Source organism: Lacerta agilis, chromosome 6 (genome assembly GCF_009819535.1).
Source record: "Lacerta agilis isolate rLacAgi1 chromosome 6, rLacAgi1.pri, whole genome shotgun sequence".
Classification (NCBI taxonomy): Eukaryota; Metazoa; Chordata; class Lepidosauria; order Squamata; family Lacertidae; genus Lacerta; species Lacerta agilis.
The window spans coordinates 49,903,499-49,928,124 of record NC_046317.1 but is presented as its reverse complement, the minus strand read 5'-3'; the positions used below and the strand labels follow the sequence as shown (position 1 = coordinate 49,928,124).

General features: G+C 46.3%; 1 protein-coding gene across 2 annotated transcripts; it reads left to right on the top strand.

Moving 5' to 3' along the window:
- Window positions 1-1,126: 1,126 nt before the first annotated feature.
- PI16 (peptidase inhibitor 16) lies at window positions 1,127-20,782 on the top strand. Of its 2 annotated transcripts, XM_033152564.1 has the most exons (6): window positions 1,127-1,600; window positions 13,707-13,925; window positions 16,149-16,258; window positions 17,910-17,998; window positions 19,058-19,930; window positions 19,994-20,782. In XM_033152564.1, exons 1-5 carry the CDS (start codon window positions 1,424-1,426, stop codon window positions 19,897-19,899), a joined length of 1,437 nt encoding a protein of 478 aa, XP_033008455.1. In that variant the 5' UTR covers window positions 1,127-1,423; the 3' UTR covers window positions 19,900-19,930; window positions 19,994-20,782. The 2 variants fall into 2 exon arrangements, with proteins under 2 accessions (XP_033008455.1, XP_033008454.1); XM_033152563.1 differs by having other exon boundaries at window positions 19,058-20,782.
- The last annotated feature ends 3,844 nt before the right edge of the window (window positions 20,783-24,626 follow it).

Below are 24,626 nucleotides of genomic sequence, written 5' to 3'. Positions count from 1 at the left end.
CTATCCCGTTTGAAGGTGTAGTGAGAAGCATAGCCCAGGAAGCCTTTATTAAAGGATGATATTATTATTAATGATGGTGGTGGTGTTGCACAACTGTTCCTCATTTCATGTGATATCCCAGGCATATCTAACAAGTGTCCCCGGCATGCAGCCACATTCTACGGAGCATTCAAAATTGCAGTTAGGTTCTCATGGGAAAAAAGTTTAATTTTGCTACAGTAAGCAATTACCACTTTTCCCAGAAGTAAAACTGTATTTCACACCAAGTTTTATCTTGTGGAAATACATGTTGCACAGGATCCAGAAGTAACAACTTCACAATTAATATGCATCAATTGGAAAACGCCATTTGGATGCACCATGAAGCTATACGGACTGCTTCTCTCTCACTAGATATTTTCTAAAAACTGCAGGTTCAGCTCTGTAGATGGCATGTCTTTCCACCCAAGCCTGATCTTCCATGTAGATTAACAGCCTCTTGGGTCATGGATCCTCATGTCGAGTTCCCCTAACCTCTTGTGGACATGCAGATCTTGCCATATCTGGTTCAACTTCCAGATGATACCATCAGAGTATTAAAACACCATATGCCTTTCACCATCTATTTTGCTGTTGCTGTCCTCTACCATTGCTGTCAGTGCAAAACTGCCAAAAGTCTTTCCCTCTGTTGAATATGAAGGCAGTATTCTGCATTATTTGTAATTTGCAGTGCGCTACAACACACAAGGGGCTCATTGCTGCTCAGACATATAGCTTATCCTTGCCCATTTCCCCCAGCCTGAGCCGTGTAGATAGACAATGGTCTGGAAGGACCACAGGGTTGATCCAAGTCTGATAATGGCTTTGGTCCTGATATTATTATTATTATTATTATTATTATTATTATTATTATTATTATTATTATTATTATACATAATTAACTCAGTGTTACTGGCAGCACCATTGGATGCAGTCACTGTGTCTGGCATAATTTTGCTGATGAGTGAAGACAACCTTGAGGGTAGTTTTTGAGTTTGGTTGACTTGTAAAATATTTGGAAAGTGAGGGGAGGGGTGGGTTATGTGCACAAATGGGCTGGATCATGCTTAGGGTTACTGGTATGCTTCAGCATCAGGTTACAGCACCATGACCCTGCAAGCCAGGTTCCTCTTACTGGAGGAATAGTTGATGCATCATTTTCATGCACACAATTGATTTCATCGAATGGGCATGGCTCATCTGACCGTCCCTTAAGGACCATTATTCTTCTTCCATCAATGATACTCCGTGAGATGGGTGTGTCCCCTCTATGGCTCCGAAAGGCATTCTAATAAAAAGATAAATTTCCTCCTTGCGATCTTGGGCTTTGGGTGTTCCTTATTCTGGGAAGGGATTTAAAGCTGTCTGCCAGACCCGTGGGCTGTTAAAACAAGACAGTGCCACAATGCTGAGCTCAGGCCTGCAAATTCCCCCCCTCTTCCTCCTCCTCCTCCTCCTCCTGTTGCTCACAGCGATGGAGCTCAGCTGCTCTTTTACAGATGAGGACAAGAAGTTACTCGTGGACCTGCACAATCAGTATCGTGCTAAGGTTTCCCCTCCAGCTGCAGATATGCTGAAAATGGTAAGTGAGCTGTGGGCAGCCCTGGACTTTGCTGTAATGTGGGGATTCAGAGACTTTCTGTCTTCTTGCTCAGAATATTTCTCTGGAAATAGCAACTTTTTGTTTGTTTGTTTGTTTGTTTAATAAAATGATTGTTTAGAGTTTCTCTTTCTTTTGTGAGTGCATCTAACTGGTGAATGAGGCAAGTAAGTGCAAAGCTTTTCAGTTCTAAGTGAAATGAGCTCCTAGATTGATTTTCTCTGTAGATCTTCATGGTGTAGTTTCACATGCCAAATATTTGTTATAATCACTGTGATCTATTTGTGTGTAAGGTGTTCTGTTAACTTCAGAAGTCTGTTTCCTTAATGAGTTTGAGCTCATTTAGCTTATTTAGTTAGCACTAAGCATTTCACTGGAGCTTTTCAAATGGAAGGTTCACCTGCATTTTGTCAGCTTCCTGTGATGAATTAGTATAAGTTAAAGAAGGCAGCTTGGACCCAGCCACCAGAATTCTGTGCCTGGTTATGATATCAAACAGCTTGGTCATTTTGGGGCAAGTTCCTTTTCCTCTGTTCCCTCCCACCCTTGTTGTTTGTACTGAGAGTGCATAGCTACTTGGATCACAATTCTACCAGAGCATCATTTGGACTTCTATAGATACTGAAAGAAAAAAGAAAATAAAAAAGATAAGGTTGCACATTTGTAACTCATTAGTTTCAGGGTACACAAAACAGACCTCTTCCTTTTTGGTTGTGCTACTGTTGCCAGAAACTCGGCACTCAAACATCACTCTGGCATGGCTGATTACAAATGATTCTCCTTCCTCCAGCCCAGCTGATGGTAGCACCATTACTAATGAGACCCTGTGTGTTAACAGGGTCATCTAGCTTCAACAGGAATCTATTGGATAGTGCCTGTGCCATCATTGTTGACAAGATCCCTAACACCCTGACACCTACTTCTACCCATTTCCCCCCCCCTCCACTGCAAAAAGGTTTTGTTTTAAATTTATTTATTGATTGCTGGGCTTATTGCTTCTGCTTCCCCTCCTATGATGGTGATTCAGGTTTGTTTAGGTTCAGGAAAGGGGTGGGAGAACTCACTGCCTTACCTGATTTACAGTTAAAGCTGAAGGACCGGCACCTGCAAAATGTTTTGATGGCGAATGCGATTTATTGGAGGTAGGCTGGCCTGCCTGGGATGTCGAGGACCCACTGATTGGACATTTTAAATCTGAGTCCCGCCTCTTTAAACTGGAGGCCGAGGGAAGGACAAGAAGTCAGGCTGTACTGAGGGAAGGCTGGGCAAGCACAAGTGAGGTGAGAGGAAAAAGGGGTTTCCCCGTCTTTGGGGGCAGGAGAAGTGAGTCTTTGGGAGTAAATTGGGGTTTTTTTGGGGGGGGGGATATGCCAGTGGGAAATGTGGTGGAAATTGGGGGGGGGGATGATCCAGAGAATTAATGTTTGGGGCTAGAATTGCACCTCTGCCTTGTACTTTTTGTGGTCTTCAGTAAGTAACTCATTTGCATGTAACCCAGACCTCTTAAAAGTCAAAGTAGATGGAATATGGGAGGTCTGTCAAGTGATTTCCCGAATATTGACTCTTTTCGACATTTACAAAGCAACTGTGGGGAGGAGAGGAGATAAGAGCCGCAACGCTTGGGAGGCAGGTTAAACTTTGCTCCTATGCCTGTAATAGATGCCTAAATCTAAACTGTTTTCCTGCCGCTGGGGGTGGATATAGGCATCCCTGGTGCCTGGATTTAAGTGTTGACCCATTGGGATCTCCCACATCACATCTAGGATGGCTCCTGCAGTGGCTGGCCAAATGTGCCTGTGATGTTTTCAGAGAGGACGTGGGGGAAAGAGCACATAACTGTATGCTGCCTCTGAACTTAGCTATCCCATTTAGCTAGCATAGCAGTCAGGTGATGCTCCCATGAGTGGAGCAGGTAGGAGAAGCTTTGGAGGAACCAAGGTGATGGGAATGGCTTAGCAAGGTGAGTGGGGGATGACTTGGAACAAGATCTCTTTTTGACAGCAGCGGCTGCCCCAATTATGATACAGTTTTGTGTACAGATGACAAACCATTTTTTTTCAAATATAAAAATTAACCCAAAGCTAGACTCACATTCAATGAGAGTGGTAAGTGACGGGATGGCAAATGATCACCAGCCATAATTGGTTTTATCACTTTTCTCAGCTTCTCTGTGATGAGATTAATCATACAACGGAAAGCAGGTCCTTAGATTCGTGTTAGCTAAGCAAGATATGCAACGATCGTGTTTATTTTATTTACGGCATTTGTACCCTGCCATTTAGCCAAAAAAAAAAAAAAAAAAAGTTCTCAGAGCTGTTTACAAAAATCAGTACTAAGACAGAGCCTGCCCTCGGGCTCACAATTTCTAGAAAGGCATGACAGACAAGGAAAAAGGATTGATGGGGAGGAGGGACAAGCAAGCTCCAGCACACACACTTGAACATACAGCCAACAAAAATACCTTCGAGAATAAACTGACCCTTAGTTACTTTGTTGTTGTTGCTTAGTGGACCATATTTGCTTGGGGCAGATTCACACACAGGCTAAAATTTTACTGCACGTTTTCCCCACCCCCCACATGGTGACTCATAGCTGAATATATGAACTGTCTCCTGTCATTGCAAAATACTCGGACGCCTTCTTTTAAGCACGAATGTATAGTTACAATATGAGTTAGAAGTTCAATAAATACTGTACTATTCAGAAAAAATCAAATTTTAGCTAAATGCTGTTGAATTGTGAAATATGCTGGCTTTATTCAGCATAAAAACCACTTTTTAAAAGACATTTCATGTGCATTGTACGTCTTGGGTATTTCTAGGCCGATACAGATGGATTTAATTTTATTTCACTTTTATACCTCCACTGTACCTGTATTAATCTTTGCACGGTTCTTGTACATATGCATTTCTTTCTGAAATATTGCAATTGTACAAGCGTAGCCATACACATCCTGATACGTTTGATACTTTAAGGAGGTTGGAGCTCGAGACACGATTGTGTAAGTTGCCTGATGCAGGATGCCAATAATACTTTATTTTGAAAGTAATTAAAATATTCTACATCACTTTTGGGTGGCTTTAGAAGAAAAGAAAACAATTCAAAGCAATAACAGAATTAGGCCAAACTTTTAAAACCAACATTAAAATAATGTCAAAATCCAGCCAGAATAAAAAATGTTTTTACCCCCGTGCCAAACAAAACTCACCAGAAATGGGGGCCTCCCTAGGGAAGGAGATCCATAACCAGGTGCTGCCACCAACAAGGCCCTGTCCTATGTTTTCACCAACCTTCTGGCGGTGGGTTTAGCTTTTCCCAAAAGAAGCCAGCAGATGAGCTCCACCAGGTGTCTGTGGTGTGTGACTGTAAGGGTGCAACCAAAACACAAAAAGAACAGCTCTGATTGAAGAGGATAACTAGTAAGAGGCTAAAACTTTTTAGAGGTTTTCTAACCTGGTGCTCTTCCAAGTGTTAATGGACTGCAACCCCCATCATCCCCAACCACTGGCCATGCTGTCTGGGGCTGATGGGAGTGGAATCATGCAACATCAGGTGGGTCTCAGGTTACCCATCCCTGCTGTAGGACTTCTGCCAAGAACCATTCATAGCCCTTTAATTAGGAATGTGGCTTCTGCAGTTGGTGTGTGGGTATGGGGTTCTCAGTAAGTGGAGCACAAACAGTAATGGAGCATGGAATGTGGTGTGCTTTTTCCTTAAGTGATTTCCTGTAGCAGGTCATGGATTTATTTATTTTTAATGATAGCCCACTTTCCCTCCGTTCTTGAGCTCAGATCAGCTAACAACAAGACATTTAAAAGCCAGAAACATCATAACCAGACACTGGAGAGACCTATCAGGAGTATGCATGGACCAATGGTACCTAGTAGTATGGGAAACAGCCCTACTAGAAAAACTAACCAGTAAGCTGAAACTGACACGGGGACAAATAGAAGAAGACGCTTTCACCCCACTATGGCTCCCCTTCATCACACACACAGCCCAACAAGACAATGACAAAAATCTACCGACAGCATACAAATCAATATGGCTAACCTGATCAAAAACACTCACCCACCCCACTCACACAAGAAACCAAAGACCACCACAGCCAACTACAAATGATCAATCACACCCTACGCCAATCCCAACCTCTCTCACCACCAAAGGAGCATAAGTGAACAACAGAGAACCTGCACAAACAACGCTGACACCAAACCCTACATATATTAAGTAAAATAGAAACATCATCACCCCACCCCACCCATTCCCCCATCCCACCCACCTCTTAAACCCTTTTCTTCCTAATGTCTCAACAAACGAAATTGACTTATAAAAACGTTACATGGAAAAAATACGAGAGAGACATTGCACTACCTTTGTAAATCAAGAAAATCTTTAATAAAAAATACTTTAAAAACAAACAAACAAACAAGACAATTAAAATAAAACCCTGTCAATAAACCAGACCCATAATCAGACAGCAATGTATAATAATCTTGGCAGAAGGTTTGCTAGAAAAACATCTGTCTTCTCCTAAAAAAACCCCACATTTAACTAGCTGGTGAAATGCATATAAAGATGGGACTGGACAGATCTCAGCAAAGACATTTCAACCCATTGGTGCCATGACTGAAAAGACCCTGCTTGTACCCACCCACCCCATCTCAGTTGTGGCTTCTGATGTTGACCAGAGAACACTGGAGGGAGCACGCAGAGAAAGGCAGCTCTGCAGTACCTAGGCCTTGTAAGCCTTAAGGTAAGAAGTAGTAGCTTTAAAACTGGAAGCAGCTGCAGATCAACAACTACCAGAACAATATGCTCCATCTGGCCTTCAGCAGGACGTTGTGAAAATGTGGGAAAACTACTAGTCTGGATGGACCCTTTGGCTTTTTAGTGGAACAAAAAGTGCTATGTGTATGTATTTTGTTTCACTTCTGGCCTGAAGAGTGGGAAAGACCTGCTGGTGTTGTGAGGCTGCTTTCAGGCTGAAGGCTTTTGAGATTATCAGGTGTGTCTCAGGAGTCTTGTGTTTGATTATACTTGCAATACAGATGGGAATGGTGCTGATGGTTGCTAGTCCAAAAAATGAACTGATCGGGATCTGCTCAGGTGACATGGCAACCGTGGGGCTTAAACAATTTCAGTTATGTCAGCCCCTATGCTATACTTCCTAGATGTATCCTGTGTGCTAGTACTAGTACTAGTACTACTTCTGAAAATGCTACTAGTACTAGTACTAGTACTACTTCTGAAAATGCTCCTTCTCTCTGTTCAAAATGTGGATGCTAAAAGTTACCTCCATTTGCTTCAGGCTTCTCCCTATGCTTTCCACCCCTCTTTAACATCAGAACTTGTGGTCAGTTTCTTCTGTTCCCAATCTCCCCCCCTTCTCTGAAGTCACACTTTTCAATTTTGTTTGGATCAGCAGAACTGGTTGCCTTGGAAATTTTTATATATACATTAAGCTATGTCTGCCAAACTATATTCTAATGGAACAAGAAAACCAGCTGTTGGATCCTTATATATGGAGTCTGGCTCTGGTTCACAAAAAAGGGAATAATAAACTCAAGCTGGACCTGCCATTTCAGCCCCTCCCAAAAATTATACAGAGGGCTGCCCCAGAGGGGGAGGAATTAGTGTCCCAGGAACTGACCTCCTGTTCTTCCAACCTTTCAAAGCTATTTTGATCAAGAAAAATGGGAATGATTGCACCACAGACCTAATAGTTTTAATGGTAACTCCTTCTCCCCAGAAAACTATGAGCTAGACCAGTGGTTCCCAATTATCGAAGTACTGTGGGCCCCTTGTTTTTCAAAAGCCAAGCCATGGATCCCCTACTTTTGAAAATGTTTTTGTTATGTGACTGGAGCCATAGACCCCCTGGGTGGATTATGTGGACCCCTCTGGGGTCCACAGACCCCCAATTGGGAACCACTGAGTAGGCTATTCTCGCCAAGGCCCCCAAATCTGACAGCCTTGCTTGCAAATGGCCAGTTGGTGTTGCCTTCAGCATTCTGGGCTGGGCTTATCTTTTAGTGGTAACAGTAGGATGTTTCATTCCTTTCCGAATTCCCCCCCACCACCACCACAGATGGCGGCAGCAGACCTTCCCTCTTGACCCAGACACCATGTTTGTTACCATAGAGTCCAGTAAATTGAAGGAATTAGGTTTGGAGACAATTTTGGTAGTTTGGAAGACCCTTCTCAAAATGTGCGACCAGCCTCCCAAATCCCCAGCTTCCTCTGCCAGCACAGATCAAAACCCAAGTGTGATGTCCACCTAACTTAACTGCCTCCTGCAGTGTGCCAAAACTTTCTCCAGGATCAAAAGGGGAGGGGCATCATAATATTGTTTAAGTGAAGGGATATGTTGTACTATGGGAGGGGAGTGCTTTCATAGGGGTCAGCAATTTTTTTCAGCAGGGGGCCGGTCTACTGTCCCTCAGACCTTGTGGGGGGCTGGACTATATTTTTTTTGGGGGGGGGATGAATTCTGATGCCCCACAAATAACCCAGAGATGCATTTTAAATAAAAGCACACATTCCATTCATGTAAAAACACGCTGATTACTGGACTGATTGAGAAGGTGATTGGGCTGTATCTGGCCCCCGGGCCTTAGGTTGCCTACCAATGTGCTTTCAGGACCAGGGCAGTTGTAATAGCCAGCAAAAAAACTACACGTTCTGCAATACTCTGTCCTACCGTATTATAGCAGGCAGGAAGTGAGGACATGGCAGGCATCTGTGGTGGTCTTGGAAAGGCTCATAGGTGCCAGGTGCTGCTACCAGCACTGGTACACAGAGTTAACCTGCATTCTGGATGCAGCAGCCAAAACAGCAACATAAGGCAGGCATAGGCAAACTCCGGCCCTCCAGATGTTTGGGACTACAATTCCCATCATCCCTAGCTAACAGGACCAGTGGTCAGAGATGATGGGAGTTGTAGTCCCAAACAACTGGAGGGCTGGAGTGTGCCTATGCCTAACATAAGGCAATGGGGGTGGGGACTGTGGGCCTAATTAAGGAAGCTGACTTATCATATATGACATCAGGTCCCATTTGAAGTCAAATCTATCTAGGTTTGCACTTTCAGAAACAACCTGTGAACCGAAATGCAGCAAGCCTTTGAAATTTGCATGTATCTGAATTTTGCTAGCAGGTCACCAACCAAACAGTTTTTAAAAAAAATAAAAATGCATATATTAGGGGAAAGTGTGTGTAAAAATGAATATATTGATGAAAATAGCACACAAGAATGCATGAGGTTAGGAAAAAATGCTTGCAAAAATGTGTATATTAGGAAATATTTGCACCAAAATGCTGAAGATTTTTTATTTTAAAAATCCTCAATTGCTGCAATATGTGGAGAACTGGATTTAAGACTAGGGAAATGAGAAACAGAGAGAACCATAATTGAGAGTGCCTTCCATCCTTGTAGCAGAATGAAGTGGCAAGTTCTAAAGCAGTCTTTGACAGCCTGGTGCCCTCCAGATATTTTTGACTCTATCTTCCAACAGCCACAGCCAATATGGTTCTGGTGGCTAAGCTTGATGAAGGCGCTAGTTCAGAACCAGGGCCGTCTTAAAGGGATTGGCCGCCGTGGCGCAACGATCCCTCGGTGCCCCCGGTGTGTCGCCTCTCCGCCCGCCTCCCTCCCACGCTGGCCGCCCCTCGGGAGGGGGGGTGGGCGAGCGGGGGATGAGGGGCATGGCGCTGGAGTGGCACGGGGCTTTGCGTGCCCTTCCCAGCGCTCCAGCTGGGGCTCCGGAGGGCGGGCGGCTTGCAGCTTGCCTGCCGGCGTGCGATTGCCCACCCGCCCGTAGGGGTGGGGGCGGGTTGGGGAGGGGGCGCCCGGTATGCCGGCAGGCTCGCAGGGGCACCACTGGGGAGCGTGGCGCCCTGACGCGGCGCGCCACCCAGCCCCTATGACGAGACGGCTCTGTTCAGAACATCTCGAAGGCACCAGGCTGATGAAGATGGTTCTGAAAATGGGTTATGTCACTCCAGACTACAGGTGGAAGAATCACTTTTTACAACAGATCTTTGCATAATCTACTCCCTACAAATAGAAAAGTAGCACATAAAGGAACTTGAACTTTTACCCTGATAGGCTACCTTTTTATTGGCAAAAAGATTTTTTTTTAAAAAAAACTTCCACATGTTGATGCATTCAAAAATGGTACTTTCCATGAAGTGGATAGGGTTGGAGTGGGAGAGTCCATTCTAGCAGTTCAGATTCCTACCGTTCTGTTGTATTTATATGCTAAGTCTCCATGTATTCCTATGGGAGTTTGAAAATTCACATCTGCAATGCAGGACTGTGAAGATTCCTGTTCTGCTTCTGTAGGTGCTCCTTGGCATCCTCAAAAGTCATGCAACAAAAACCTCCCCACAGAGGTGTGTCTGGCATCTTCATTACACATGTTTTGGCAAATGCTGACAACACACCCCTTTATCCCGGCTTTTGACCCTTGAGATGCATATTTTTAGGACCCACCTTATTTCTGTGCTTGTAAGCTATTTCAAGCTGTTTTCAATTATTGTAACATACCCTGGGACATTTGGGTGAAGGCTGGGCAATAAATTATAATAATAAAATAACAACAATAATAATTATAAATAAAAAGACTAGCTACCCTCAAAGTGACCTTCAAGAGAAGTTCCCTGACCTACTTCTGGATCCCACTTGGGCTGAATAAAGTTCCAGCTGTTTATTTAAAAACCACAGGAGACCCCTTCTCTTAAATGCTTTGATTTACTCAGACCTTCCTCCTTAAAACTCCACCAAATGTTACAATAGAATAACTATGGAGAACTTAAATCTCGCTTTGACACCCGCCAAATGAAATATTAACATTTGTTGTTGTTCAGTCGTTCAGTCGTGTCCGACTCTTCGTGACCCCATGGACCAGAGCACGCCAGGCACGCCTATCCTCCACTGCCTCTCACAGTTTGGCCAAACTCATGTTAGTAGCTTCAAGAACACTGTCCAACCATCTCGTCCTCTGTCGTCGCCTTCTCCTTGTGCCCTCCATCTTTCCCAACATCAGGGTCTTTTCTAGGGAGTCTTCTCTTCTCATGAGGTGGCCAAAGTACTGGAGCCTCAACTTCAGGATCTGTCCTTCTAGTGAGCACTCAGGGCCGATTTCCTTGAGAATGGATAGGTTTGATCTTCTTGCAGTCCATGGGACTCTCAAGAGTCTCCTCCAGCACCATAATTCAAAAGCATCAATTCTTCGGCGATCAGCCTTCTTGATGGTCCAGCTCTCACTTCCGTACATTACTACTGGGAAAACCAGTATTAACATAGAGAGCATTAAAATGTTGTTGTTGTTGTTGTTGTTGTTGTCATCCATCTGTCTCGAGAGACAATGGAATGCACTTCCAGGGGTGAAGTCAAACCACTGAAAAATCATAGCCGCACTGGAGTGACTGCCTGGGGGTGTATGGAGGTCCAAAGGGAAAGCAGAGCAATACGTTTGGCACCAGCTTGGCTGCAGGAGTTGCCAGAAGGAGGCACACAAACCGCCATCCAACCATCTTAGGGACTCTGCTCCAGATTTGTGCAGGATTTACTCCTTAGTCTTTTCTTCTCCCAGAGATATCCCGCAAGGCAGCAGATGTTTAGGATAAGAGCTTTCCTTCTCCAAAATTCACGTTGAGGTTACTGTAATGCACTTTATCTGGGGCTTCCCTTATACTTGATCCTGAAGCTGCAGTTAGGACAGGGCAGGGCAGTTGCTCACAGGAGTGTGACCCTTTCTGCATATATCGCCTCTGCTCAGAGATCTGCACCGCTTGCCCATTTCGCCAAATGGTTGGAATATTTTGCACATTTCAACCTGTTGCCCCTCCAAAAAAGGATATTGTAGGACAGGTAAAGGTATACATGACAGCAGCCAAAGCGATCCAGGGGCTGGAGCAGCTCTCCTGCAAGGAAACGTTACAATTTTTGGCGCAATTTAGTTTAGAGAAAAGTGGGGACAACTTAGAGGTGTATCAATTCATGCAAGGCTATTGTCTGCACGTCCTGTTTGTGGACTTTGCAGAACAATCTGGTTGGTCATTTTGGGTAACAGGATGCTGGGCTAGGTAGGCCCTTGGTCTGACTCAGCAGGGCTTTGTTCAACATGGTCATAGTCATACAATTCCATTGTGCATTGTTCCAGCTCTGTGCTGAGATTCCCACCCTTCAGTCTGCATTGTTTTGTGGAACTCCCCAATCCTGCCTGCTGTCACATTGGAAAGCCGAGAGGAAACTCAGTGTGTTGAGTTCAACGAAACATGTGGCCAGAACAGGGTGGGAAATTCACCATAGGGATGCTGGATTCCGTGTCAGGAATAGCTTCACGCTTGGAAGCAAAGTGGAACCAGGACCATTTCTTTTCTCTCCTCCTGACCAAATAGATGACACACCATTTCTTGTGGCAAATGGCTCGCTCCAAGATGTCTTAGAGGGGTGGGCCTCAGAATTTGTTAGTCAAGGCTGTCTGTTGCTTTTGCTTGACTGTTTTGGATGGCAGCGCAGAAGCGCTGGCAGCTCCTTTGAAGAAGAAGAAAACATTGCCTCAGTTTTGTACTGTAACCTTCCCTAACCGCACTCTCTTGTACATAAATGCTCTCTGCTCTTCCTGCTTAGCAACTGCTGCTGCTAAAGTAGCCTGTGGAGCTCAGCTGGATAAGAAGGGACTGTCTATCACGGCACTAGAGGGATTTGTTGGCAAGCAGCTGTTGGTCTCTGTTAAGTAAGCTTTCCAGATGTTTGCATTGGCTCTGGCCAAGCACAGCTGTTAAACTGGGCATGACTTTATCCTCACAGTAGGGAGGAGTTCTGCATATTTACTGTACCTTCCTCTTAGCAGGGTTGTAAGGGAGAGAGGGGGCTTTGTACCTCAGCTCTGCTACTGGCCTCCGAACCCATCCTGCACCTTATGCCAAATGAGGTGGTAGGCTGTGAGAGTCCTGGATGGCGGCCCTCTCCCTGACGTGCTAGATTACGACATCTGGGAATCATTTTTTAACGCTCCTCCACATAAAATCCTCAAGGAAGATTTCAGAAACAACTGCCCTGTGATTCCTCAGCAAACAATCTGCTCAGGGAGTGGGGAGTAGTGGAGTCAGCCGACCACCACACCAGGTCTACCTCTAGTGACAGGAGTGATAAGAAGCTGGCAGATTCCATCTGGCCACCCAGAAGGCCAATGCCTCACCCAATGAAGTCAGCAAATTCTGGCTGACCAGGAATCACCAGACTATTTCTCTGGGGTCTGACAGGCCTGCCTTTTGAACTCTGAGAAGCCTTTTTTCATCCTAGCTGGCTGTTATCTTGTATTTTGTAACATTAAGAATGTTGTACCTTAATTTGCTTGTTTTTCCTCTTCCCTCCTCATCCCCCTTTCCTTTTGTGTCATGAAGGCAGAGACGGTGTCATTTTTGTTGACATAAACCACTCTGGGAGCATTTCTGGCTGAAGAACAGGCTATAAATGCAGTTAATAAATAATAAGTAATTTTTTTAAAACCAATTTTTTTTGTAGTAAGCTAGCTCATCAGAGTGAGGACAGCACTAATTCTGTTTTGCTGGTGTACTAGTTTTTTTTTTTGCAAACCAAGAGTTGGAGCCTTAAAAAAAATGTAATCTCCAACTTGCAGTCTAGAGTGGCTGCAATATTTTCACTATCTGTGCATATTGCAGACAGATTTGGCTTGGACTGGTATTTGCAAAGGCACCTGAAGAGGTCCAGTGTTCTCCAAATAGCCAGAAATGATTGCGATTGTGCCTTACAGATGCCTCGAACCACTCAGATGTCTCTAAACAAGTGTGCTGCTGCTGGATACACTAGCTAATTAGGAAGGGTACATGTGAAAACCATTTATAACTGAAGCTGGAAAAGCTGCCTTGAGGACTGACTCCCATTTTTCCTTCTGATGACAACAGCTCCCTCTCCTTGGGCTGAGCTCCAGGCCTTCCTATTTTGCTAGGCCGGCCAGGCACGCTGACCAAATTCCAGCGGGAAGCACTCCTGCGGTTGGCCTGTATGAGAAGCCGTTCTGCGCGATGGTGACGTCCTGCTTTGTCCTAATTTCAGAGCTGGGATCCAGAGCTGGAAGCCTTTGCCAAGGACTACGCAACAAAATGCATCTGGGAACACAATGCGGAGCGTGGACGGCGAGGCGAGAACCTCTTTGCCATGTCTGGCGACCTGGATGTGAAGATGGCGGTGGATGAGTGGTACAACGAGTACACCTTTTATAATATGACAACATTAACCTGCCAAGAAGGGCAGATGTGTGGTCACTATACACAGGTATCTGATTATATCAGTGGTTTTCAAGCAGTGTGCCATAGCACCCTGGGGTGCCTTGAATGATGGTCAGGGGTGCCTCTGTCCCTCTTTCCTTCCCTCCCTCCTCTGATGCCCTCCCAAAAGCTTGCACAGCTGTTTGTTGCAGCAGCCCTGGCTACAAGCTCTGGAGGCAAATAATGCCTCCGGGGCTGGCCAGGGGGTGCTGGATGCCAGGAGCTTAGGCAGCCTTGGAGCGAGCAAGCAAGCAAGCAAGCTGACGAGGGAGACCAGCCAGCCAGTCCTCCAGCCCTTGCTGTTGGGAATGGACAGACAAGTCCCAGGCCTCTGTGGGGCAGTGTGTTTTTCTTTTTTGTATTTTATTTTATTTTGAATAATGAATTGGATAGCTGTAATATTTAATAAAATCAATAAAGATCATTGCGGGGTGGGGTGGGGTGGGGAGACAAGTCACAGGCCCGTGTGGTGCATTGTGAGGATGGGGGCAGCTCTCTTTGGGGTGGGGGCAGCTCAGAAACCAGGGGTGGCAGCAGCAGCGTCTGCCTAGAGGACTCCCAAGGAGAGGAGGCTGAGGGAACACTCCACAAGGGAAGGTGTTCCAAAAAGGGTGAGAGGCTGCCAGCTCTGCTGGCAAGGGGTGACATAACTGGGTTCCTGAGCCCCGCAGGGGTGCCGCAGAAAGAATGTAGTTGGTCAAAGGAGCCATGGACTCAGGGCCGTCTTAAGCCTATCCGGCGCCCTGGTTCAAAGATCCCTCTGGCGCCCCCCCGCGCCCCTGTCAGCTTGGGACTTCCATTTTCACTCACGGACCCTGCACTGAGCTTCTACATCTTCATCCGCTGCAAAGCAGGCAGCAGCTCACCAGGTGCAGCTTTCCCCCATTGGTAAACAGCCTTCTCGTAAGGCGCAGCGGGCAAGATCCCACACACATCCATGGCTAAGTTGGCATCGATGGTGACAGACAGGAAAAACGGGCTGACCTCCCTGGCCGGCTGCTTGGGCAGCTGAAAGCTTAGCACGGCCGCCTTGCCTTGGAGGAAACGGGTGAGGGCAGCGCTGCCGGCAGGGCTGGAGGGCACTCCTCCGGCAGGGGGAGGCTCGCGGCATGGCAGGGCGTCCGGGGGAGAGCGCGGGCGGCGCAAGCACCCGGCCGCCCATGGGGGTGGGGGGAGGCCGCCGCCGGGGCCGTGCGGCTCCCCCCCACTCACTGCGCTCGAAGACGGGGCTGGGCGGCCGGGGAGCAGCCCGCCGGGAAGCAGCATGGGCGGCAGCGGCTGTGCCGCCGGCGCGCGAGCACCTGCCCGCCCACCCGCCCGTGGGGTCGGGTTGGGGAGGGGGCGCCCGGTATGCCGGCGGGCTCGTGGGGGCGCCCCTGGGGGCCCGGCGCCCTGGTGCGCCGCGCCACCCAGCCCCTATGACGAGACGGCCCTTCATGGACTCAAAAAGGATGAACACCTCTGAGGTCCAGTGCCGAGGGCCTTCTGGCGGTTCCCTTGCTGCAAGAAGCCAAGTTACAGGGAACCAGGCGGAGGGCCTTCTAGGTAGTGGCACCTGCCCTGTGGAACGCCCTCCCACCAGATGTCAAAGAGAAAAACAACTACCAGACTTTTAGAAGACATCTGAAGGCAGCCCTGTTTAGGGAAGCTTTTAATGTTTAATAGACTATTATATTTTAACATTCTGTTAGAAGCCACCCAGAGTGGCTGGGGAATGAATGAATGAATGATTATTATTATTTTATTATTATTATTTCATCCTGGATAGAGCTGAGGGTAAAGCTGAGGGTATTAGCCACAATGGCTGTGTTCTACCTCCTCTGTCGGAGGCGATGTGTCTCTGCCAGTTGCTGGGGGTCACAAGCAGAAACAGTGCTGCTGCACTCAGCTCCTCCCACAGGCATCTGGCTGGCCGCTGTGAGAACAGGATGCTGATGTAAATGGGCTTTTGGCCTGGTCCAGCAGGCTCTTCTCGTGTACATCCCCATATCATTACTAAAATGAACAGACTCTATTGTGATGGGGCTCTATTGTTTGGGTCCAAAAGGTGGAGGGTGTCTTGGCTTCAGTTTTAATTTGTGGCTGAGATAGCGATAAAGATGTTCACCCACGTAGTCCCAGGGAACCAGTGGCTTCAATACAAATGCTTAAAGACTAGGGTGGCAATATTTGTCAATTCTTTTTTCTGACTGTAATAGCAAACAGAACTTGCTCTTCCTTACTGCTGTAGGTGGTCTGGGCAAGTAGTGAGCGTGTGGGCTGTGGGACGGTGTTCTGCAAAACCCTGGAATTCCTGAATGACACCGACATGCATTTGGTAGTCTGCAACTATGAGCCACCGTAAGTTTCATTTTGTTGGGGCTGGGGTGTTTTTCCCTGAGTGTTTTTTGCCTGGCTGGAATATGTGATTTGAACCATGTTGATTCTTCCTGCTTGTGCAGTTGCTGCAATTTATTTTCAGCCGTTTTTGATGTTTTATTCTACATTGCTGTGAGCCGCCCTGAGCTCTTCTGGTGAAGGGTGGGTGAGTGGGTGGTAATACTAATAATGATGCATAGTACCAAATTTCCCAAAACTATGACAGTGGCAAGAGTGTGCCCCCCTTGGTCTTAGCAGATAGGGAGGTCTGTTATGGGACAAGGCATTTCACCAAGTGTCCAGATCCTAAGCCATGTAGGCTTTTAAATATCACTACAAGCACTATGGGTGGGGGGAGAAATTCAATCCAGTTTACATTTACAAGTGAATCTCCCTAGCCTAAACCCAGATGCCTTTTGCAATTTGCAGTTCTCCTAATTTTGCAATGCAGTTTATAGCCAAGTAATGCACATACTGAGGGTAAGTGTACATAACAATGCATATTTTAGTGAAAATAGCATATTATAGAAAGGAAAGTTGGTTTACAAAAATGTGTACATTAAGCAAATTTAATATGTACATTAGGAGAAATGCTCATGAGGACTTGTGTTTTTTTTTTGGTGGGGGGTGGGATCACAAGCTGATATGGAAGTGTGAAGGACTGATGAGGAGGAAAAAGAGAAACTGAGAAAAGCTGAAACTGACAGATTCATCTGTTCCCCACTCGACCCAAAGCACAGTAGCATATTGACAGTCAGTACAACTCCTTCAGAACTGTTGCATTATGTTCTTGGCAGCTTGGCTGCAGAATTTTGCTGTTCTCTCATCATTTGTGTGTGTGTGGGGGGGGGTCATAGTATTTATTGTGAACAAGGAACTATAGCAAGGATAGTCCAAGTGGAGCCTTGCAGATATTCCACTCCCATCAGGACCAGGCAGCATGGTAAGAGATGATGAGGGCTGCTGCCCATCATTATCTGGGTAAGTGGGCACCATAATAGCAATAGTTACCGATCAAGGTAGCGAACAGTTACTTGGATTTCATTGTATGTGTACTTCTGAAAGGAGTTAACAGGTACTGTAAATATACAAGATAATGAAGATCCACTTCAGGAGTCAACCTTAGTTAAACTGTAGTTACTCTTGGCATAAGGTTTTTGTATTAATTCCAGGATTTACAGAGCTGTGATGCTGCTGTTTCTGAAAATGGGGTCAAATTGGTCAGTATGTTCCCGATGATCTTTGTCCTCTCTCTGCCTTCCTTTACCTCATTTTAAAATGGCAACTTGCAATCATCTTCATAAGGTCTACTGGCTGTAGAATCCGGGACAAAAGAGCCACAAACAGTCACCAAATAGTTGATGCCTTTTGGCAGTCCCTCAAAGCACCCTCTTTAGCTGAGCTGGCCACCTTCCATCTTCCGAGTGAAGCTGGGAAGGTAGTTACATGCTGGAGAGATGAACTCTTTGCAAAAGCCATCAATGGTGATCATAGAGTGTTCTTAGGTGCAGCTGTCAATGTGGGGGAGCAACAAAATGTTATGAAATTCTTATTTCTATTGTGTCAACGCTCTCCTTCCTTAGGGAATTGCCTAGTCCTTTTTTGAGTAACGCCTGGGTCTTTTCACTTCCAGGGGGAACATAAAGGGCCGCAAACCGTACAAGGAAGGGGCTCCATGTTCCATGTGCCCAGATGGCTATTCCTGTAAGGACTCTCTCTGTGGTAAGTGAGTGGAACTAGAGGATCCAGCAGATAAGGCGGAGAGCTCCTTATCTGTACCCCAAATTAATGCCACTCAGGATTACCGTGAAATAAATTTCCACTGGCTGACAGGTGCAGATTATCCAGCCGCCTAGGAGTGTAGTGATTTCCTTGGCTGCCTTCACCCAATGATTATCCTTGTCAAAACTGTTCTCCAACAGGAGAAGTTAATTCCTTCTTCCTTCTTGTTTTGCCGCTTTGCCAAGGATGGGCAAAAATGCTTGGAAGGAACAGTTTCCCTTTCAGCTGCAAACACCTGTCTCCTGCCTTCAGTGCACCACCATTATACACAAGGACCTGCCAGCATCAATCCCCTTCCTCTCCCAGGGTGATGACAGTGTGTTTAAAACATGCTAGCTTCTCTTTTCCTTACCATAGCACCAGGAAGTGGCACTTTGGCTTATATGAATTCATGCAGCACACACACCTTGAGTCTATGCACGCTAGAGGTCTTAGCCCTTATTGGTCCCCAGATGGATGGCTATGCCACTCCATGCAAATACAGGCCATGTACACACTACACCTTTAAAGCACATTTGGAACAGATTATTTCCCTCAAATAATTCTGGGCATTGTAGTTTACGAATTGACCATTGGCTGCCCCCTGATGCTGCTCCATCTGAAACAGACCTCCTCACCCTAATAGTAGGGACGGCACTGGAAGCCATGACATTCCTTTCATGCATTCTGCCTCCGCTTGGGGTGTCTTATGTCTTGAGTGCTATGCTATATTATGCCATTTCACTAAGTTTTGTCCAAGATGTTTTTGCATCTTTGGGAGAAAATTCAAATGACATTCTAGTCCAAGTTATGAAGAAACAGATGGCAATGTGCTGCCCTTTAACGGCATCTATAATCTGCTGCCTGTGACCCTGGCCACACTCGCTTTCAAAGTAGGGCTCACCTTCTGTGCAAAAGTGAAATATCAGCCTTCCGTTCCCACTGGTTTTCTGGGAGGAGGGCGTGGCTTTGTGCATCTGTTTGCTGATTGTTCTGCTGGTCTCTCTTTCCCCCCACCAGAATCCGGTGTCGACATGGGAGATGCCACCGCATCTCCTAAGCTGGAGCCAACGGCTGTCTTGACTGCAAGCCCAGCTCTGCAAACCACACCAGATTCAGCACCTGATACGCCAGAGAGTCCCCAAACAGGAGCAGAATCTGAATCCCCAACAGCTGAAGGGCCAACCTCTTCGCTAGAGCTAACTTCAGACTTGTCAAACTCAGACGCAACTGTTTCCTCTTTGGTGACAATGGGAGTTACAACTCTTCGTCCTGCCTCCCCAGAATCAAGAACTGAAAAAGCCACTTCCTCAGAATTTCCTTTGTCTGGTGGCTTAGCCACACCTGAAGCCACCATTAAAAAAACTGAGCCACCTCCAACTCCCCCCACACCAGTGCATTCTACCCGAAAGTCACCCTTGGTCCCTAAACCTGCATCCACCCCTAAACCTCCATCGACAGCTAAACCTCCCTCCATGCCCAAACCCCTTTCAGCCCATAAGCATCCCTTCTTCTCCAAGCTACCCGCCCCAAAGAAGCCTCCCGCCTCTAAAACACCCGCACGCCACCGCTTGTCAGCTTACTCCAAAGCAATAAACAAGCACAGCAATGCTGCTCAGGCCTCTGCAGATAAGGCACCTGTTCACAACACTGCAGGTAAGGCAGCTTCAATCTCTGTCTGCCTGCCTTGCCTTGGATGCAAACAGATTAACCACCCTGAAGAAATAAAGACTGCGCTTAAAGAGCTGACTTCCAGGTACCCCTATGCTCCGTGTTTCCCCCCGCTTCCCCGGTGGCAGAGGCATAGCAAGTGGGGCAATACACTTAGGAAGGCCAGGCCTTATTGGCTCAACAGTTTATAGCAGTATTTGATCCAACATATTTATAGGCTGAGCCCTCCGTCTTCTCTTTTGTACATGCATGCCTATGTCTGTTCATGAGCATGCCTGGCCATTTTCCTTTCTGCCCTTTTAGTGAGTTTGCCAGTCTGCTGGGAATAGCACTGTAGCATGGCCAGTGGCTGAAAATTCTGTAGATGGTGGTACAACTCTTGCCCAAGCAATAATGCTCTTGGGAGGTTGCAGTTTATTTCCACAACCCCTTGTTTTCACCCGTTCAGGAATGTGGAGCACACATGATTTTTTCCCCTACTTTCCTTCTCTTTAAGCTTTGCTAGGGTCATACTGTCATGAAACCTCATTCCACCCAATGACTCACCTGTGATCATCCTCCCTCTTGTCTGTGCTCTGTGCACCACAAATGGGGGCCCTATTTATTTGCAGGACTGTGCCTGGAAGTCATTCCCGGGCTTCCTATTCTGCTTGTGAATTGGTGACAAGGTGTCTGCATTCTCCACTGTCAGCCCATACTTTACCCCAAAATGCCGATAAAAACCTGGATCTTGAAAACCCAGATAATGTAAAAAACCTGTATCTTGAAAGCTGAACAAATTGTGCAAGATAAGCAAAGGCCTGCAAACCTACTGAATTCCTTTAGCTGATCCCAAAACATTAATTTGTGCTCCCTTGGTACAGCCTCTGGAGCTTTGTGGCTTGGAATACAAACAGTTGTGTTGATCAAAGAATTGGTTGTGCCCACCTGAAATGTAAAGCAAACTGATATGGCTTGTTTGTAAGGAGGATGGAGAGAAAATGAATGACTGATTAGGGAGAGTGATGTGAGTCTCTATAGAAACTCAGTGCACAAGAGCTACATTAAGCAATCAATAAATGAAGTGCATGTGGACCAAATATTTGCATGTGAAAGTGAAGCGAGTGCCTCTGTGAGTGTTTGCATTTGTAGTTCTTCAACTCTGTTCATTACAGTAGATCTTTCTTCCATTGGAACTCTACAAACCACAGTATTTTGATCAGGCAACATTATTAAGGCTCATTCACCTCTTCTGTGCCATGTGGGTATCTAAAGCTTTAGCCCCCTCTCTCCACCATTGTCTCCACTCCTCCTACCACCTGACAGGGACATAGGAAACTATAAACCAAATCAGCTTATTGGTCCATCTAGCTCAGTATCATTTACACTGACTGGCATCAGCTCTCCAGAGCTCCAGATTTTGGGGTGCATTCCCAGCCCTACCTGGAGATGTGCTGGGGTTGAATTTGAGAGCCAGTTTGGTGTAGTGGTTAGGAGCGGCAGACTCGTAATCTGGGGAACCGGGTTCGTGTCTGCACTCCTCCACATGCAGCTGCTGGGTGACCTTGGGCTAGTCACACTTCTCTGAAGTCTCTCAGCCCCACTCACCTCACAGAGTGTTTGTTGTGGGGGAGGAAGGGAAAGGAGAATGTTAGCTGCTTTGAGACTCCTTAGGGTAGTGAAAAGCGGGATATCAAATCCAAACTCCTCTTCTTCTTCTTCTTCTTCTTCTTCTTCTTCTTCTTCTTCTTCTTCTTCTTCTTCTTCTTCTTCTTCTTCTCGTGCATGCAAACCAGATGCTCTACCACTGAGCTATGGCCCTTGCACTTCAGAGGACTTGTTTGACTAGGCCTGCTTGCATATCAGAGATATGTATTAGACCAGACCCCCCCCCCCCCCACAATAGCTGTATTTTGAACTTTGCACATGTGTCTTGGTAGCATGCTGCATCCCTTCCTGTTTCTGTTGCATGGAACCAGGGCAGGTTCCTCTTCTCTTCAGCTGACCCCTCTCTTATGTTATGTTTTCAAAGCACAACCAGGTGCCAAAGATACTGAAGATCTGCTGAAAGACCCACCCAGGAAAGATTCTGAGCAGCCCACACCTTCAGGCAGCAGCCCTTTTTTGCCTTTTCTGTTTTCCATTTTCCATTACTGAGTACTCCCTTTCTGATAAGCCTTCTCCTTTGATGGTTGCCTCATAAGAATATTTGCTCCTGATTCCCATTCTCCTATGCTACTTGTGGTTTGTTTCTTCATCTTGCTGTTCGGGGTGCATGAAAGACAAAGGTGAAACTCTCCCCCTGTTCCTTGCTCCCCCTGACCTCTGTGGCCATTCCGGTTAGATTAGAAACATAGGAAGCTGCCCTTTATCAGGTCAAGTCACCTAGCCCAGAATTGTGACTGGCAATGGTCCGCAGACAGAAGTATTTCCTATCACCTGCTAACTGATTCTTTAAAAAAAAGGAAAATAGAGGAGATGTCAGGATAGAGCCTGAAATTTTCTGCATGCAAAGCAGGTGATGATGTCCATTCTAACAGAGCTCCTACTTCTTGGCATCTACCCTCAGGTGTGATGGTATGGTTCTTTGTGGGTGTGTAAATGAAGGAGGAGAGATCATTTGAATGAGTCTGATTCACAAAGCCATTTTTATCAGTTGCTACAACTGAATGAAATACGATGGTGTGAGATGCCTCTTGGAGCTCAGCTAATAATTGACCGAGCTTTCTTATCATGTGACTGTTGTACAATATGCAAAAGTATATTGCTTGATAACTGACTAGCATCTCAGCCAGGTATGTGACTATGCCTTCAACTTGTCACCAAGTTCAACCTGAGACTACTTGACAATACTGGAATGCCGTAGTATCCATGTTTGTTTGGTTGGATGACTACTCAACTCATTTCAACTGAGCTCACTTTCCGAGTAACTGGGCTTAGAACTGCAACTCTGCATCCCACCTAAAGGTGTCATAAGGGTACACAGAGCAACTTAGGCTGTCATAGCTACAGGAGCCAGTCTTTGCTTAGTCTGGCCCACAGTATTTGCAGCTCCCTAAAGCAGAGCTGGTGAACCTGTGACTTTTCAGATGTCGCTGGACTCCCAACTCCCATCAGCCCCAGGCAGCATAGTCAAATTTGCAGGATTGTACATCAGAACTTGTGCCCAGTTTACTGCATCTTTGCTACTTCCCTGGGTGGAATCCAGTATAGTGCTAATGTCCTCATCCTGTTAGCACAAGGATTTCCACTTGCATAATGGGATTTCACCCCCCTCTTCTACCTGTGTCCTCCCTGTTCTGTGGCTTCTCCTGACCCTCCGCAGCAGTTTTGAGGAGGGTGTGGGACATGCATGGGGAGAAAAGTGGGAAAGCTCCATTGCACAAGTAGAAATTCTAGTGCTGATGGAATGAGGCAGTTGGATACCGCCCCAGTATGGGGCCACACCACCTCCAAAGATCTGTGATCATGTGCTGCTCCTGCAGTCATTCAATATCTCATCCTTTACACCGGGTTAGCCAGTGATGTGGTTCATAGGAGTGAGACCAAGGGACCAAGACTACATCAGTTCACTTCTTTCTTGTAATTTTACAGGCAGTGAACTGTACTACTGTCTCCAATCTGAGAGCAATAAGGCAAAGTTCTCCAGTATCCATGTGGAGCTGGCCCTTTCCAGTTGTATCTAAGGAAGACCTAGCAAGGCAGGCTTGGGGAACCCGTGGTCCCGCAACTCCCCCCAATCCCAGCCAGTATGGCTGATGTTCAGAGATGTGGGAAGCTGCAGTCCACTGACATCTGGAGGATCATGGGTTAGGTCCCTTCTCTTAGCAATGGCTGACTCCTAGTTTGAAGGAATAGCTGAAACATTGCACATCCCAGTTCTTTCATACAGGTCTGGCGTAAAGGTAAAGGGACCCCTGGCCATTAGGTCCAGTCATGTCTGACTCTGGGGTTGCGGCACTCATTTCGCGTTAATGGCCGAGGGAGCCGGTGTACAGCTTCCGGGTCATGTGGCCAGCATGACTAAGCCACTTCTGGTGAACCAGAGCAGTGCACGGAAACGCCATTTACCTTCCCGCTGGAACGGTACCTATTTATCTACTGGCATAGATCAGCTCTAAAGATCAGCTCATCAGTTTTGCCTTGCCTGTTGGGCACATTCCATGCCACCCAGCAAAACAAGGTATGTTGGTTTCCAAAAAAAAACTTGTGGGGCAGCTGCAGTATTTTAGATGGATTTTTCAAATTAGGAATATATTTAAAGTGAAGTGGCAACCACACACCTTGCCAAACCAGATGATACCGGCTCTAGCCAATGAAGAACGGAGACCAAATTGCTGGACAATTAGGTTCATTGCACGCCACATCCAGGCATTCTTTCCCCCTTCTGTATTGCTGAATGGTCCTTGCATTATACTAACCTCATCATGACAAGCCACAGCTGGCCTAGCTAAGATCCAGTTGAAGGTGCTACTTGAAACGGAGGTCAGCAAATGTGGTGTTCTTTTCTAACAAGAGTTGTGAAGACGGGATGAATTTTGAAATGGTGCAATAAAGTAACACTGTGTCTTTTAATGCACTTGGAAAATCCTGCTAATAATAAATGTTCTTCTAAAAACCATTGGTCTGGAAGATGCACTGTTTTTGCTGGATGGTTGCTAGAGTCTCTTGTGGATACATTGCTAGAGCTGTTTTGAGAAGGATGGTTTGAACTAGGTAGCAAGTGGAGTTGCCTGACCTGCTGAAGGCACCCGAGAAGGGGAGAGTAGCTTGTCTACTAGTGCAAGATCAAGGAAAGCGATGTAGCCTTTCCCACATTAACTAGCATCCTGGCCTCAGAGAAATGGGATAGTCAGGATTTCCTTACTGAAAAATATAGGCTTGGGGCTATCTTTCCATCATTTGATCAGTTGAGAGGTAAGGGATGCATGGACACTTA